This window comes from Sprattus sprattus (assembly GCF_963457725.1).
Source record: "Sprattus sprattus genome assembly, chromosome: 6".
Classification (NCBI taxonomy): Eukaryota; Metazoa; Chordata; class Actinopteri; order Clupeiformes; family Clupeidae; genus Sprattus; species Sprattus sprattus.
In genome coordinates this window covers 24989808-25004107 of record NC_137925.1, presented here as the reverse complement: position 1 = coordinate 25004107, position 14300 = coordinate 24989808, and the positions used below count along the sequence as shown (strand labels likewise).

Below are 14300 nucleotides of genomic sequence, written 5' to 3'. Positions count from 1 at the left end.
TGGAGTCAACACTGAGGATGTCTGGTCATACACTAATGCTGCTAAAGGCCATTCTGTGCATTTTAGCAAGATGCACTCACCACAGGCACCTCGACCACCCTGTGCATGTGTCTACTGCAGTTAGGCAGACTACCTGTAAGGGAGCAGACTACCTGTAAGGGAGCAGACTACCTGTAAGGGAGCAGACTACCTGTAGTGGAGCAGACTACCTACCTGTAAGGGAGCAGACTACCTGTAGTGGAGCAGACTACCTACCTGTAAGGGAGCAGACTACCTGTAGTGGAGCAGACTACCTACCTGTAAGGGAGCCGCCTACCTGTAGGGGAGCCGCCTACCTGTAGTGGAGCAGACTACCTGTAGGGGAGCAGACTACCTGTAGGGGAGCAGACTGATTGTGGAAGTGGGTATTTCCAACTGCTTAGATATTTTCTTATATCCCTAAATCCAGGATCCAGCAGCTCAACAACTTTTTGGCGCACTTTGACACGGAGTTCTTTTGTCTTTCCCATCTTGATGAATGACTAAGGGTATTTGGCCTGTGTCACCTCATATGTATACCTCTGTGAAGCAGGAAGCCATGTTTGACCACTTAAGAGTTCCTAATCAAACAGTGTGTCTCATCACACTTTATAACATCCCACTGCCCATCCTTTTCTATTTTTCCACTTTTTTACTGGCTACACTAGCCCCTTGGACTGTCTTTACTTTATTTAAGTATTTATATCACTTTACACTATCCCCACACACACAAGCACAGGACTCTTTGCACTATCCACACATGCACATGAACACTTTTGCACTACTTCTCACTATTTGCAGCCCTTTCACAAGTAACGCACAATGTCATATGTATATGTTATATGTAAACACCCCACCCCCTGTGTACATGTTCTCCCTATGTGTATTATTATTGTTTTTGTATTTATTGTGATTTTTGTATTTTTGTATTTATTGTGATTCATGTATGTATGTAAGTTAAGCTACTGGATGACCTTAATTTCCCTCGGGATAAATAAAGTATCCTTCTATCTATCTATCTATCTAGGTTAACTCAAAAATGTAAAAAATGACTGCTAAAATACTTCAGTTAGATTTTAATTAAAGGATTTTCTAGGGGTGCCAATAATTGTGGCACCCGTGTTTTGGAGAAAAATATTTTATGTAATGTCAAAAAAATTAATTCTTTCAAGAATTTTACTTCAATGAAAAGGTAAGATTTTTGTGAATATTTTGAGGGAAAGACCAAGAAGATAAACAGCAAAGATATATTTTTTCATAGCCTGTTTTGGTCACATTCACTAAGGGTGCCAATAATTGTGGAGGGCACTGTATGTCCATACCGACATATTGTCATAATATCAAACATATGACATAAACACCATCAGGACTCAATAGAAAAGGTCACATTTTACAGAGGGTCCAACAAGTAACATTTTTGTCACAAACACGACCGTTTCTTTCCACTAATGTTTTTACTATCTGCAGGTGTGAGTAAGCTGCCAGGGCTGGGGGGGGGGGGGGGGGGGGCAAGACAGGACAAGAACAGATGCACACACACACACACAGACAGACACAGACAGACACACAGACACACAGACACACAGACACACACACACACACACACACACACACAACAGGCACAAGAGCACAGGGGCTTAAATATGAAATGATTAAGAACAGGAGTCCAGTGCTGGAATAAAAGTGTCTGGACGGATCTACTTTTCCTGAAGTCAGCTGCCAAACTCCAGTGGAAACCTGGACCTTCTTCAGCTTTGCGTCATAAAGCGACCTTTTCAGAAACACTGGAGGAAAAATATATTGAATCAGGAAGGCTCTAGTAAAAAATTAAACACTCATTACAACTAATGAAAGAAAAACTTTATAAGGGTACCCCATAGACTTCCAGCAACTGCCACTGTGGAAGGAATGGAAACACTGGGATTTACTCATCTAGTGGCATGCTGCCTGACATCTCACTGAGCCAACATAAATATGAAGAATATCTGTAACACAGATGTGCTGTACAGTCTACCTCAACCATTAATGCATTAGAAAATCTTAGCAAAATATGTTGTACATTGCTAATATAGCCATCACTGCTGCAGATTACTGCATTTCTGTGGTAGTGCTATTAGGTTCTATTTCAAATTGTGAGTTTAACAACACGTTGCTCTGGGGCTGCGTGAGGGTGCACAGACACACACACACACACACACACACACACACACACAAATGGAGTTAGAAGCAACACTGCCATCTAGAGGAACACATCCTTGCTAAGGTTACAGGAAACTGTCAAGACCAAAAGGAGATCACATGGAAATAACCATGTTCTCTATTCTGTACGAGCGGATTTAACATTTCATGGGTTTACCCGGTTGTATTTAATAGCATTACACTAGTTCAGCTATGCAAACTCTTTCAAACAATTGAGGGTTTGTGTGTTCTTGGTGATCCATGATTAGAAACCACAGGAAGTACAAGAGCCAATATCCCTTGTTTTTTTTTTATTTGCTAATCTCCAAATTGTTATGAAAAGGTTAGGCTTAAAACGGACCGGAACATTCTACTTTCCATCTCAGCACTAACGAACAAAAGGCAACACCTGTAAAACAAAATCTGTGGTCCCCCGTATGAGACACAGAAAGGTAAACAAAGAGAAAAAAAACACGTACAAATATTACATTATCTGGAAAGATGTTTTATTAATTTATAATACAAGCTTTAAGCAGAACTTTTGTTTAATCATTTGGAGCTAAATTGCAGGGTGGTGACTGAGGTTAACAGACTATCACTGAGGAAGGGTCTCTCAGAGGAGGAACTCAAGCCGTTTCCAAGACAACCACGGTCACCCATGACTGATTTGTTCTCCTGCTTCATCTGCACCATTCCTACCAAAACATTCACACACACACACACTCTCTCTCGCCATCACACACACTCTCTCGCCATCACACACACTCACTCTCACCATCACATTCGCACACACACACACACACACTCTCTCTCTCTCTCGCCATCATACACACACACATACAAATATATCCCTCGGGACTATGATCTCATTCAATTAACATCAGTAAGCCATTTTTTGAAAGTGTAGCAATACAATGCAATACCAATATGTATTAAAAGATTTCCTTTTTAAAGACCTTCTATCATTAATATTTATTTTCACAATCAAGAACAAAGGATAATAATAATAATAAAGTGAAATCCAACCATCCGGAGATCCTTCGTCCCATGACATCTTGGGGTTGAGAGGACGTGTAGTGGAGCTGACCCTTTTCAACAAAAAACAAAAAAAAAGGGGGGGGGGGGGGGGGTTTGGACAGGACCGTGGGTACATAAAGCCTGATCACGACCCCCCCCCACCCCCCTCAGGCCTCCTCCTAGTCAACCCAGCGTCTCCTAATGCATCCCTGACTCCTCATGAGACTGCGACTGCCCCAAGGGGCCTCTGCCCGCCAGACAGACGTCTCGTCTGTGCGCACGAGGCGGCGGCAAATATCAGACAAAATGGCAGCGCATTATCAAGACTGGGACGAGCTAGGACTAATTTCTTGTTTTTTTGTTGTTGTTTTGCACCGTGGGCATCCCAGCAGTTGATTCATGCAACCACACATCTTCACTGCACTTCACGAAAGGAAATCCTGGGGTTCAAGGCCAGAAATTGCATACAAACACAACCACACACCAAAGTGATAAAACACTTATAAGACCAGGCCATGCATCGGTGTCCACACGGTCATATGCACCAATGGCATCTCTTGGTTTATTTATTCGAAGCAAGACCCTCGGCACTTCTCTTCTGCACTTGGTCCAAATCCAGAAAAACAAATCCCACTCATAACATATCAGTCAATCGATCATTTCCACTGCAAACAAGTGCCCTTCAGAAGGAACTACGTTACACCTAAAGGCAGATTCATATTTGGAGGGAAAGGGTGCGGTGACACATGGCACTTCCTAACAGGCAAGTCTAGAACATCAGACTGGGTGTGAGGGGGGAGAGGTTATGTTGTGAGGTTAAGACCATTATAAACACACAGAATAAATTCCTGACAGAGTCCCGAGACAAGTACAGTCCAAGGTCTCTCACTACAGACCACACACACACACATGCAAACACACACTTCCTTTGACAGTCAGAAGCATGATCTGCAGACCCCCAGTCCGTGGGCCATCACAGAAGGAAAAGAAAGAGGCTCCTCCATGAGGGAGGGAGGCATTCTTGTCCTTGAGCTGGGAACATCGGGAGCAGAGTAGACTTCCTTTGGATGCAGAGCTGTTCCTGCTCGTCCGTCTCCTCTTCCCTCCCCCGGTCACCTCATGGAGGGGCCTCAAGTTGGCAGCATTCTGTACATTTTTTTTCTTCCTCCTCAAACAGTTTTGAGTAAAATCCGATGCGAATTTTGGCAACAACACAACATTTCTGATATTAACACTTGGCACAAAAAGGAAAGACAAAAAAAAAGTGTGTAAGAACTAGGCGAGGATCCAGTCCATTCAGCTGAAAGTTCTCAGGCAAAGATCACCTCAAAGACACACAATGGGTGGACACACAGACTGACAGACAAACAGACAGACCTAGGAGGGGTGAGGGCTGAAATGGATAGGGAAGGGATTAAGGATGTGGTTATAGTTGGGCCCTGTCTTTAAATCGATCATTTCTTAATATTCTTTTTCTTCACAACAATAGGCAGCAGCTGCTCTCTGTAGTCTTCTCGCGGTTCCTTTGGCCTGGGGAGAAAGTGGAGAAAGGCCGCATATCAGTCATGTGCCAGTAAAAAATGATTACAAGCATTCCATAAGGGTTCACACCGAAAATGTACACGCAAGCTTAACCCAACTGTTTAAACATTCATTGAGAAAAGAGAACATATTTGGTGAAGACACGCAAGGTCTGCATTCTACTTTTGGGCTGCAACACGCCTCTTGCTCTGCGGCGTCTTAATCTTGGGCCGACCACCCATTCAGCTGTGAGCCCCCGATAGGAGACAAGAGTGAGGTGCACCAGTGCTCTCATTGCTTAACAGCTGATAGGGCAAAGATGCTAGTCTACAAACAATCTTGAGCACGTATGAAGTCCTTACAGGCAAGTCTCGTTTGTGCAAACAAGATCAGTCTCGTATCTAAATAGAGTTTCCACACAGAATGCTCAAACAGACCTAAAAAGTACATAGCTGGAATTACTTTTTCATTCTGACCAACGGCATGAACAGCGTTTCAATAGTCACACTAAAAAGACTATATCTTTCAGATTGATTTGCTTACTATATTTGCTAAAATCATGGGGCATGCCATAGTCTCCCATTTAATTTAACCATCCAGTGAGTATTGAAGTTTCTCACGGAGCTAGAAGCTAAAACTGAGCAATACCTCAGCAGCACCCATCCATTTCCAAGTGCACACACAGGGCTCAGTCTAATCAAACTCTGCTTCAATGAGAACTTGGCCCCAATTCTCAGCCTTGTTTTGCGATCTCATTTTCTAACAAACACGATAGGGCTCATTACAAAACTAATATGGGCCATATGACACCATTTATGAGGTGAGTGGGCTTTTTAATTGATTGTATTAGGACGTTGCATTTAAGAATGACCACGTGTCTAAAGCTGTGTCTAAAGACGTGTTCTTTTGGGGCATCTTATGACTTATAGCACCAACAAGAACAAAGCTGTTCTGTATTGTATTGGAATCAAGATGTTTGACTTAAGTCTTATTCAAATGCTAAATACATTTCTCAAATAATGCTAGCCCCTAATGCTAGTAACTTCTGACTACTGACCTCAGGATTCTTCAACACAAGACTAACACATCTTGACATTACTTGAAGCGTCTCCACGTAAACAGGGTCTTGGAATATTTCAATGAAAGTCTCTTGGTATCCATGCGTTCAAGCCAGAGCACTCCTACTATTCACTAACACTTGAAGAAAAGGACAACAAAGAGGGGAACTCTGAACTGGCTGTTCTTGCGCTGGAGAAGTTGGAACTAATCAGTGTCTGGCAGCCAGCGACACATCCAAGCTGCTGTTGAGAGAAAGGGCGGGAGAGAAAGATGGATGGATTTGAACCCTTCTGGAGGGGAAAGCTGAGGCGGTTGCCTGGAGGAGTTGCTGGCGGCTTACCATGGGAGTTGGGCTCTGGAAGGGTCTCTCTGGCAACCAAGTGCATGACAGTTATCCTGCCAGGGGGCAACTTCAGAGCTGTCCAACAGAAAGAGGGAACATTTTTATTGGAAATTCTCAACACTTGGATAGTTGTGGATATTTTCACTACTATGCACAGCTGGCATCAAATTGGTCAATTCTTTTTCTGAGGCAACCAAAAATAACAGTATTAGCTTGACCTCACTGCATAAGACATGCTCCATTTCTCAAAAACACTCATATACTCTGATTATTCCTCAAACTGCCTTTCTGCCTTTCTTCTGTCTTTGAAAGGCACCGCTGCCTAGAAGTAATGAATGTACGTGCAGGAGTATGAATGTACAACGTGCTCAGAAGCATGTACGGTGGAGTCCGGTTCTGACACTGCGTTTGAGTCATTGATGCGAGTTGTGTTGAGTGGGCAGCGATGGCAGTTAGGCGGGTGCTCACCTCCAAGTGTGACGTTCCCGTGAAGGAAGCGACCCTGGAAGATGAGGCGCAGGATGCCGGGGCTGCTCACCTGTTCCTCCTCCCAACCTGAAGAGGGAGAGAGAGAGGGAGAGAGAGGCCATGAGAAAGAAAGAAAGAAAGAGAGAGATAGAGAGAGAGAGAGAGAGAGAGAGAGAGAGAGAGCGAGAGAGAGAGAGAGAGAGAGAAACCATGAGTATCTAGGAATTGTTATGCTGAAAGCAACTGAACTGACTGCACCATTGAAACACGTTTTTAGGCATGAGGTAAGGGGAACAGGGTCATGACCAACATACAGACTGCTGCAGTGGTGACGTAGACAATCAGACTGGAAGTTTTGGTGGGTTAGGGAGAGAGAGAGCTTTTAGAGGTGCGTAACAAACTCATCATACTTACAGAGGGACAGAGGCCATGCACTCTGCCATGACAGTAGTGCATATTAAATGTTTATGCCATGAAACATCACAATTGTATTTGTTTGTGTCATTAAAATCTTTCAGTTTCACTGGTATTTAGAATTAGTACGTAGGGGTTTAATAGAATCGCTAGCTACACTGTGCGAGAGATGAAACTCATCACTGTAACTGTTGTTGTTATGACTCATTCATTCTGTGGGCCATCTGCGCTTCCAAGTCATGTCGCTTAATGTCCTGTGAATGTATACATCACCAGCTTCTGGTTCTTACAATCTGCCAGATTAGAATCTGCATGTATAAACACACAAGAGTTGTATATTTTCTCATTTTCAAGCCAGTGCAATCAATATTTGGCTCCTTCAAACCGGCTGTGGCTAGACTCATACTCTCTGCACTCGATGTACTCTAAGCCACATGCACAGTCCAGACAGGAACAAAGACGTGCTTATAGATTTCAAAGCACATCAAGTTTATGTCAGTAAATCAGCAGCACTGACAGCTACTGAAAAAGAAGAAGTGGGTGGTCACGCATGAGTAACATACATTGCATTGTCATGTGAGAGGCAGTGACAGCACTTCTCTATCGTAAGAACAAGCAACACAGACACTAGACTGTTTTAAGACTGGCCTTAAAACCTTTTTATTCAGAAAGGCGTTTCCTACTTTTAAAAAAAACTTATTATTCTTTAAACTATGCTTTTGTTATGAACTGTTTTTAGCTATGTAGCACTCCGAGATTCTGTTTGAATGTAGAGTGCACTAAAAATAATATTAATTATTATAATTATTATTACCTGCAGGCCAGTTCTCAAAGACATGGCTGGCGATGTCAGTGGCCGAGTCGTTGGGGGAGAAGGTGAAGTCCTGTGTTTTTCCACTGACCAGTATGAGCCGGAGGTTCACCTGCAGGGACCAGAGGAAATTCATCAGGCGGAATTCTATCCATGAGAAGGTCCCCACCTAAAATCCCCCCAAAAAATCCTTGAGGCCATCTTAAGCCAGAGACACACCAAACCGACATCAACTAGTGGTGACGAAGGCGGTCTGTTGTGTCATTTACATTTAGACATTTAGCAGACGCTTTAGTCCAAAGCGACGTACAAGTGAGAGAACAGTCAAGCTACGAGCAATAGAGACCTAGTGTAACAATAAATACAATTTTACAAGAAATTGAAAAACAAAAAAAGGGAAGAAAAAAAGAAGTGCAGGAATGTAACTGCTGTAAGTGCAAATTAAGCACTAGTCATCTCACATTGCCTATGTCTGGGCCAAAAACTTGCACTTGAACACACCGCAAAGACTACAGCCAACGACCAAATAGCACATACATTCTGCACCTATACCAAACCATAAACACAGCAGCATTTGCTTACCATTTTCACACCACTCTCGCTCACCCCAGACAGTTTCGTAATTTGGCTACTTCTAATCGAGAATATGACTGATAAGAAGTTGGAAGTGGCATTGGCATTGCCAGCCCTTGGTCTTTTAGTTGTGGAAAAAGAAAGGAGAAACTGCACTAAATGGGTCCATGGATAGGCTTACTACAGCGACAGGCTCAAGGGGCTTTCTTGAACATCAATGGTGTGCCACTGGCTTAAGGCAAAGATGAGCGAAGAAAAAGAGCCAAAACACACACACACAGTCTTCCCCTTCCCTTGCATGATGCCTAATGACTGCACATGCCTTGCTAATTGGATGTTTTTTTACACCATTCATGGACCTGTAACCGGGCTTTCCTCATTCATGGGAGGGTTCCGGTCAAAAGGGCCTATCTTGTCGGAGGGGGGAGAGAAGACTGGTGGCCGACATCTGTCAAAGTCATAAGTGAGCCGTTGGCCTAATGCGATAACCCCAGGTGTCCCAGACAGTTCTGGAGCACGTTATTAAATTTGCATGGCCTGTGCTTAACCCAAGCAGGGGGGCTTCTCTGAGAGGGGGAGGTAGGTGGGGGCTTCATCAGAGGGTTACCACTGATCAAAAGACATGGCTTGAGATGATCCTCTCTCCTGTCTGTATTCAGGGTGTGGTAATCGTTCAGAAAGTTAATTAAATGCAACAGCTTGTAAAGCCAGTGTTACTTGCTTAATCATTAGCTCACAGGTTGCTGCAACGGTCACAAGATGGCAGAATGAGAGATGCTCAAGAACTACTGACCCTTGCACAGGCCCAATGCACAGGTCAGTATACTTCATGCCAGGTAGTTACCAGCTCCTAAATGTTCACTTTCACAGTAGAAACACAGTGCTCACCCTTTTGGCAAAAGGTATCGTTGTGCCACATAGTTTTTGGTTTAAGTTTCGTTTAAGTTTTGTTTTTTTCCCCACTCTCCCTCATAAAAATCATCAAGGCCTAAATTTCTCTACTTCTAATGAGGTTTAAGAATGAAGTCATGTAAAACCAGGGCATGACTGGCCTCTTGCTGAGAATAAATACAAGTCTTTAAAATCAGACGGAAAGAGTGGAGCAAAACCTAAAAAGGTTAGCAGCTGCTTCTGGCTAAGGATTAGAGACCCAAAGCCAATCTCATGCAGTATGAAAAAGGAAATTAGTGAATTAATCCAGCAATAATATGAAACCAGAGACACAACTGCACAACTGGTTTGTGATTATCCTAAACAATTATCTTCATTCATGAGAAACATGGCTATTTTTTTGGTTTACGCTATCTTTACTTTTAAGATTTACACAACAATGTGGAGACATATCTGAGGAAGAATATACACAAAGATACCACAAGGCTATATTACCCACACCAAGACACACACACACACACACACACACACACACACACACACACACACAGACACACACACTCCTTCTCTCTCATCCTTGTGATTCACTTCCTCTTGGTGGAGCCAGACGCATGCCTGACCAGCAGGGAGTACAGGCTTGCCCTGCACCCAGCTGAGTCTGGCAGCTCAGGTCATGACCCCCCCACCCCACCCCCGGTGAAAGGGAAAGGGACTCCCTTGCACAGCCAGCCTGCTCATAAGATCTAAAGTGACACTGCTCCTGGCATTCTCTGACACCAAACACCCCACACATCTTGGCATGAACCCTCACCCTCCATGTGGCCTGAATTCACAACCTCTTAACACCACTAACAGAGGTTAAATAAATATAAGCGATTGACTCAGGAACAGAGGAGAAAGGAGTTGTTTGGGTGGGACAACTCGCTGGGAGAAAGAAGGGTGCTCATTTCAGACACATTTTCAGTCTGAGATGTTCTGAGACAGGCCTCCACAAAGGATGGAGAACCAAGAGGCTGCAGCATGACATGACTGTGACATCAGGGCTACAGCCTGTTTACAAACACTAAGCCGTTCATCCACTGAGTTGAGGAGACATGCGTGCCCAGACCTTTATCCACCCCACCCCCACCCTACAACACTCTAGGGCTTGTGTTTGCACCAGTGTAGAGCAATGTGGATCTGACATCATTACGGTCATCACCCTTTGTTTCCCACTCCCAACCCACCTACTGATAAACAAACCCACAACAACAAAATCTGCCATGTTGCCCCTAGCAACGGGACAATAACAACCCCTCCCCATTTGACTATCCTCTTAACTTCTTAAATTCAGAGCTAAATGCATGCTAAGCTCATCAAAAACACATAAATACATTTTCAAAATGAGCAGATAGCGATAAATACAATTCATAGACTTTGAGCTCCAACTGAACTACTGATATAAAGAGCCCTACCTATATTAACAAATGCATTATAAAAGGTGAATATCACATTATTCAGAAACTTTACAAACCACTCAACACTAAAATAGAAATGTTACTGTACAAAACTAAATAACATTCCTTGGATGTATCCCACTGACAGTGGGCAGCATTCTCAGAGGACATTCTAACTGACGTGTCTATTGACTATCAGCTTTATGGCCTTTCCTGTCATGTATGTTGCCTCTGCTCCTGAAAGAACCGCGCATTGTTACAAAATGAAGTATTATCTATGGGTGATGCTTATTTCTAAACAAGAGGCATGGCCTGTATATGTTCACATGGACCTTCCTCCCGTTCAACATATATTCACACACACACACACACACATACGCCCCTACCCTCCATTCTGAGTGGGACCATAAAGAAAACATGCAACGTTATCTAGCATATGCGCGTCAAACACACGGGATTAGTAATATTTACATTGGTTAAAATCTCAGAGCTGCACTCACCGTGTCGGGGTCTCTTTGAGTTGTCATGGCTGTGGGCAGAGGTGGAAAGCAGACAGGATGTGGTGATGCGTCGGTGGTGAAGGGGGGCAAACCCTTGGCACAAAGAGCCTGTGTGCGCTTCAGTGCTTCTTACCCCCCAACCCTTCTCTGCTTCCCACTGCCTGGCACCAATTCAAGACTCCTACCTCAACACACTAGCCTGTACCTCAGACAAACGCATACAACTCTTGATCCTGTACTGACACTGAAGTGCAACAGCTGACGACTGTGATTTTAAGGCCAGTGACTAACACACATAAACAATATCCGGCAGTACGCCCGTTAAGGTGTTAACTGAATTATTCCTCGACATAAAGCGTTCATTCGAATGGTTATTATCTAAAGCGGTGTACGAGTAATGAGTAGAACCCCCTCAATTTTAAGCAAGATAACTTACGTTACTGCTTGTTAGCTATTTGATTTAAATTGTTGACAGAAGTTCAACGGCTGTTTGGATGCATTTAACGTTAGAGAGCAGGCTAGCTATTTTAACCAAGAGTAAACACAACACTGTCAATGAAAACCTATAAGCGCCAGTTATCCACAACCACCCGTAAAAGCACGCTTACCTGACAGCAAAATTCACGCTCTGGTGCTAATTAGCAAGCTAGCAAACGCTAAAGGGGTAGCTAACTTGAGCTATGTTAAGCTCACACAGTGGCTGTTTTGCTGGTAGCTAACCAAACAGCTAATGTTAACCATCAGTGAATCGTGCCGCAAGACTGTGCTAATCCATCTCGAAGAAGGGCACAGTGCCAAAACACATTCTGTAATGTTAATAAGTATCGGATGCACGATAAGGTCAACCTTCAAAGAAGACGGACAGAAAAAATACCTGGGACCAGTAAGCTAGCCAGCTAACATTATTTTCGCTGAGACTGCGGCACAAAAAGAGGAACCGAAACACAAACACGACCAGCTAATGCAGTCGGCGCCTTGTCCCCAATTATATAAACAATGTCACTTCATAACAACAATGTAACAAGTACGAATACACGCTATCGTAAAACTGGGTTTCTACCCATCGTTTGGGTTGATCTTTTCCACAAAAAAAATATAGGATTGATGGCAGCGAATTTAAAGACACCGGAAATCAGCTGGCAATGCACACAGGAAAAGCGGTTGTAGGGGCTTCGGGAGTTGAAGTTTTTCCATCAGGCCCCCATTTTGTCAGAGGGAGGGAGAATATGACAGCGTTTTCTTGAGATTATATATATTTGGTGCAGAATCATGTGCAAATTAAATTGTTTTCGAAACACAAGGGTCAAGTTTGCCTACTATTGTCAGCTATGGTATAGTGACAACTCTCTACTTTTACCATCAATTGTTGAAAACACACAATACCAGAAATTAGACACTCAAGCCGGACAGAAGTTGTGAAAACACCTTTACTAAAGAATAAAACCGTCCATCTATATACAACATATTTTCTAATACTTACACATATTTACAAATTACAGAGTTAACGGATTTGTACCCAAATGCAACAGTAAGCTTAATATTGTTAGTGTTTCCAAATGTAACAGAAAACAAAGCTAAATGTTAGAGGGCTAACAGGTGTTATATAGGCCTACATATACTTGAGCTGTACCAGGGTAACACTTGTGAAGTGGGTAGAAGACCTTCATAATGTCATTGTGTTCAACACAAAATGACCACATCAGATTACCCAGGTAAAAAAAAAAATTAAACAGAGAGTGTAAACATTTACTGTACAATCAACCAGTTCACTGACAACCGCTTACACAGAAACTGAGACAAATGTTATACATTAAAATCAGTTTACAAGTCAGAACTTATTGTAAGGGTTTACAAATGTAATGCCATAATACTGTGGTCCTTAATAACATCCAGAACTTAATTGAACTACCGTAATGAAAGCCAAGAAGTCGGTTACAGTTAGTTACAGTATCTCCATGTATTTGTGCCCAGAGCATAGTCTTGTTTCCAATTTCTTTAAAAAAAAAAGATTAGTAATTAGAAACAAAATGGTAACAGACTATTCCATACACAAAATCATACAAAAGTTTTCACCAAGAGTTGAAATTAACCGGTGATCAACCTTGTTGTAACAAACATTGTTCAAAGTAAACCATACTAGGTATTAGCTGTAAACCAATAAGAAACAGGCACAGTGTGACAAGGCTTGTGGTTATATATTGGGCTTCGAGATGATACCAAAAAGTTATTTTGACAAATGCTGACAAAGCTAAATCTTTTTATATTTCATTAAGTCAGAAAATAAACAAAAAATGCCCAACATAAGTAACAATTAGTTAAAAAAAGGGAAAAAATATATATATACATTAAAGTTCATGAATACCCACAAACCTGCAGTGTTATACTGTTTAAATGCACGTTGTTCTCCTGTACAAACACACACACATATATATAACCATAACATAGATAAACTATTTTGGAATACAGACATAAATCATAGTATAAAAAATACTTGTCAATGGAGCAGCAACATTTTAGCAGAATTTTAAATTCACATAGCAAATTAACAATTTAAAACTGGTCAAGGGGCAATTTGAAAGGACAAGCATTCTTAAAAAATTCATTCTTAATAACCAGATTTGACCATACATAAATATCAATGTATTTAACAAAAATATACATGCATGTATCTTTATAAATATTCAAATAATAGTAATAAATTGATGATTGTTCTGAAATCTTGCCAAAAATAAATATAGTCCTCTCTAAGAGAAATTATGACCCTTCTGTGGTCAGGAAAGTCAAGTGTAACTTGATAGGTTGGTTTCACAAACAGGGATTGTGGATCAGATTATAAAATGAGATTCAGTCCATGTCTGTGTAATCAGCCTATTGTGTTCAAGCCTCTTTTTGTGCAGAGAATACTGGGTGTGCACCCTCTCTTCTCCTTAAGCACAAACCAGACACAAAATAAAGATTGCCATTCATGACGAGGTTGATTAAAAAAAAAGGCAGCCTTATGGGGAAAGCAGCGTTGCTAGATAGCGGCTATTACAACCAATCGCCAAGGCATTGTTCATCAATGCAATAAA

At 42.2% G+C, this 14300-nt stretch overlaps 1 protein-coding gene across 1 annotated transcript; it reads right to left on the bottom strand.

Moving 5' to 3' along the window:
* Nucleotides 1-3369: 3369 nt before the first annotated feature.
* Nucleotides 3370-12336, bottom strand: ubl3b (ubiquitin-like 3b). The gene is made up of 5 exons (XM_080840655.1): nt 11230-12336; nt 7833-7941; nt 6605-6691; nt 6134-6211; nt 3370-4743 (listed from the first exon to the last, which is right to left on the bottom strand). Exons 1-5 carry the CDS (start codon nt 11254-11256, stop codon nt 4691-4693), a joined length of 354 nt encoding a protein of 117 aa, XP_080696781.1. The 5' UTR covers nt 11257-12336; the 3' UTR covers nt 3370-4690.
* Between the last annotated feature and the right edge of the window lie 1964 nt (nt 12337-14300).

Bases quoted from the DNA above. Each gene is read 5' to 3' on its own strand.
- ubl3b (XM_080840655.1), bottom strand. From the start codon at position 11,256: ATGACAACTCAAAGAGACCCCGACACG. The intron at 6,692-7,832 runs GTAATAATAATT...CTCCCTCTTCAG, and splicing joins CTTTGAGAACTGGCCTGCAG to GTTGGGAGGAGGAACAGGTG. The intron at 4,744-6,133 runs GTAAGCCGCCAG...CTTTCTCCCCAG, and splicing joins TCCAGAGCCCAACTCCCATG to GCCAAAGGAACCGCGAGAAG.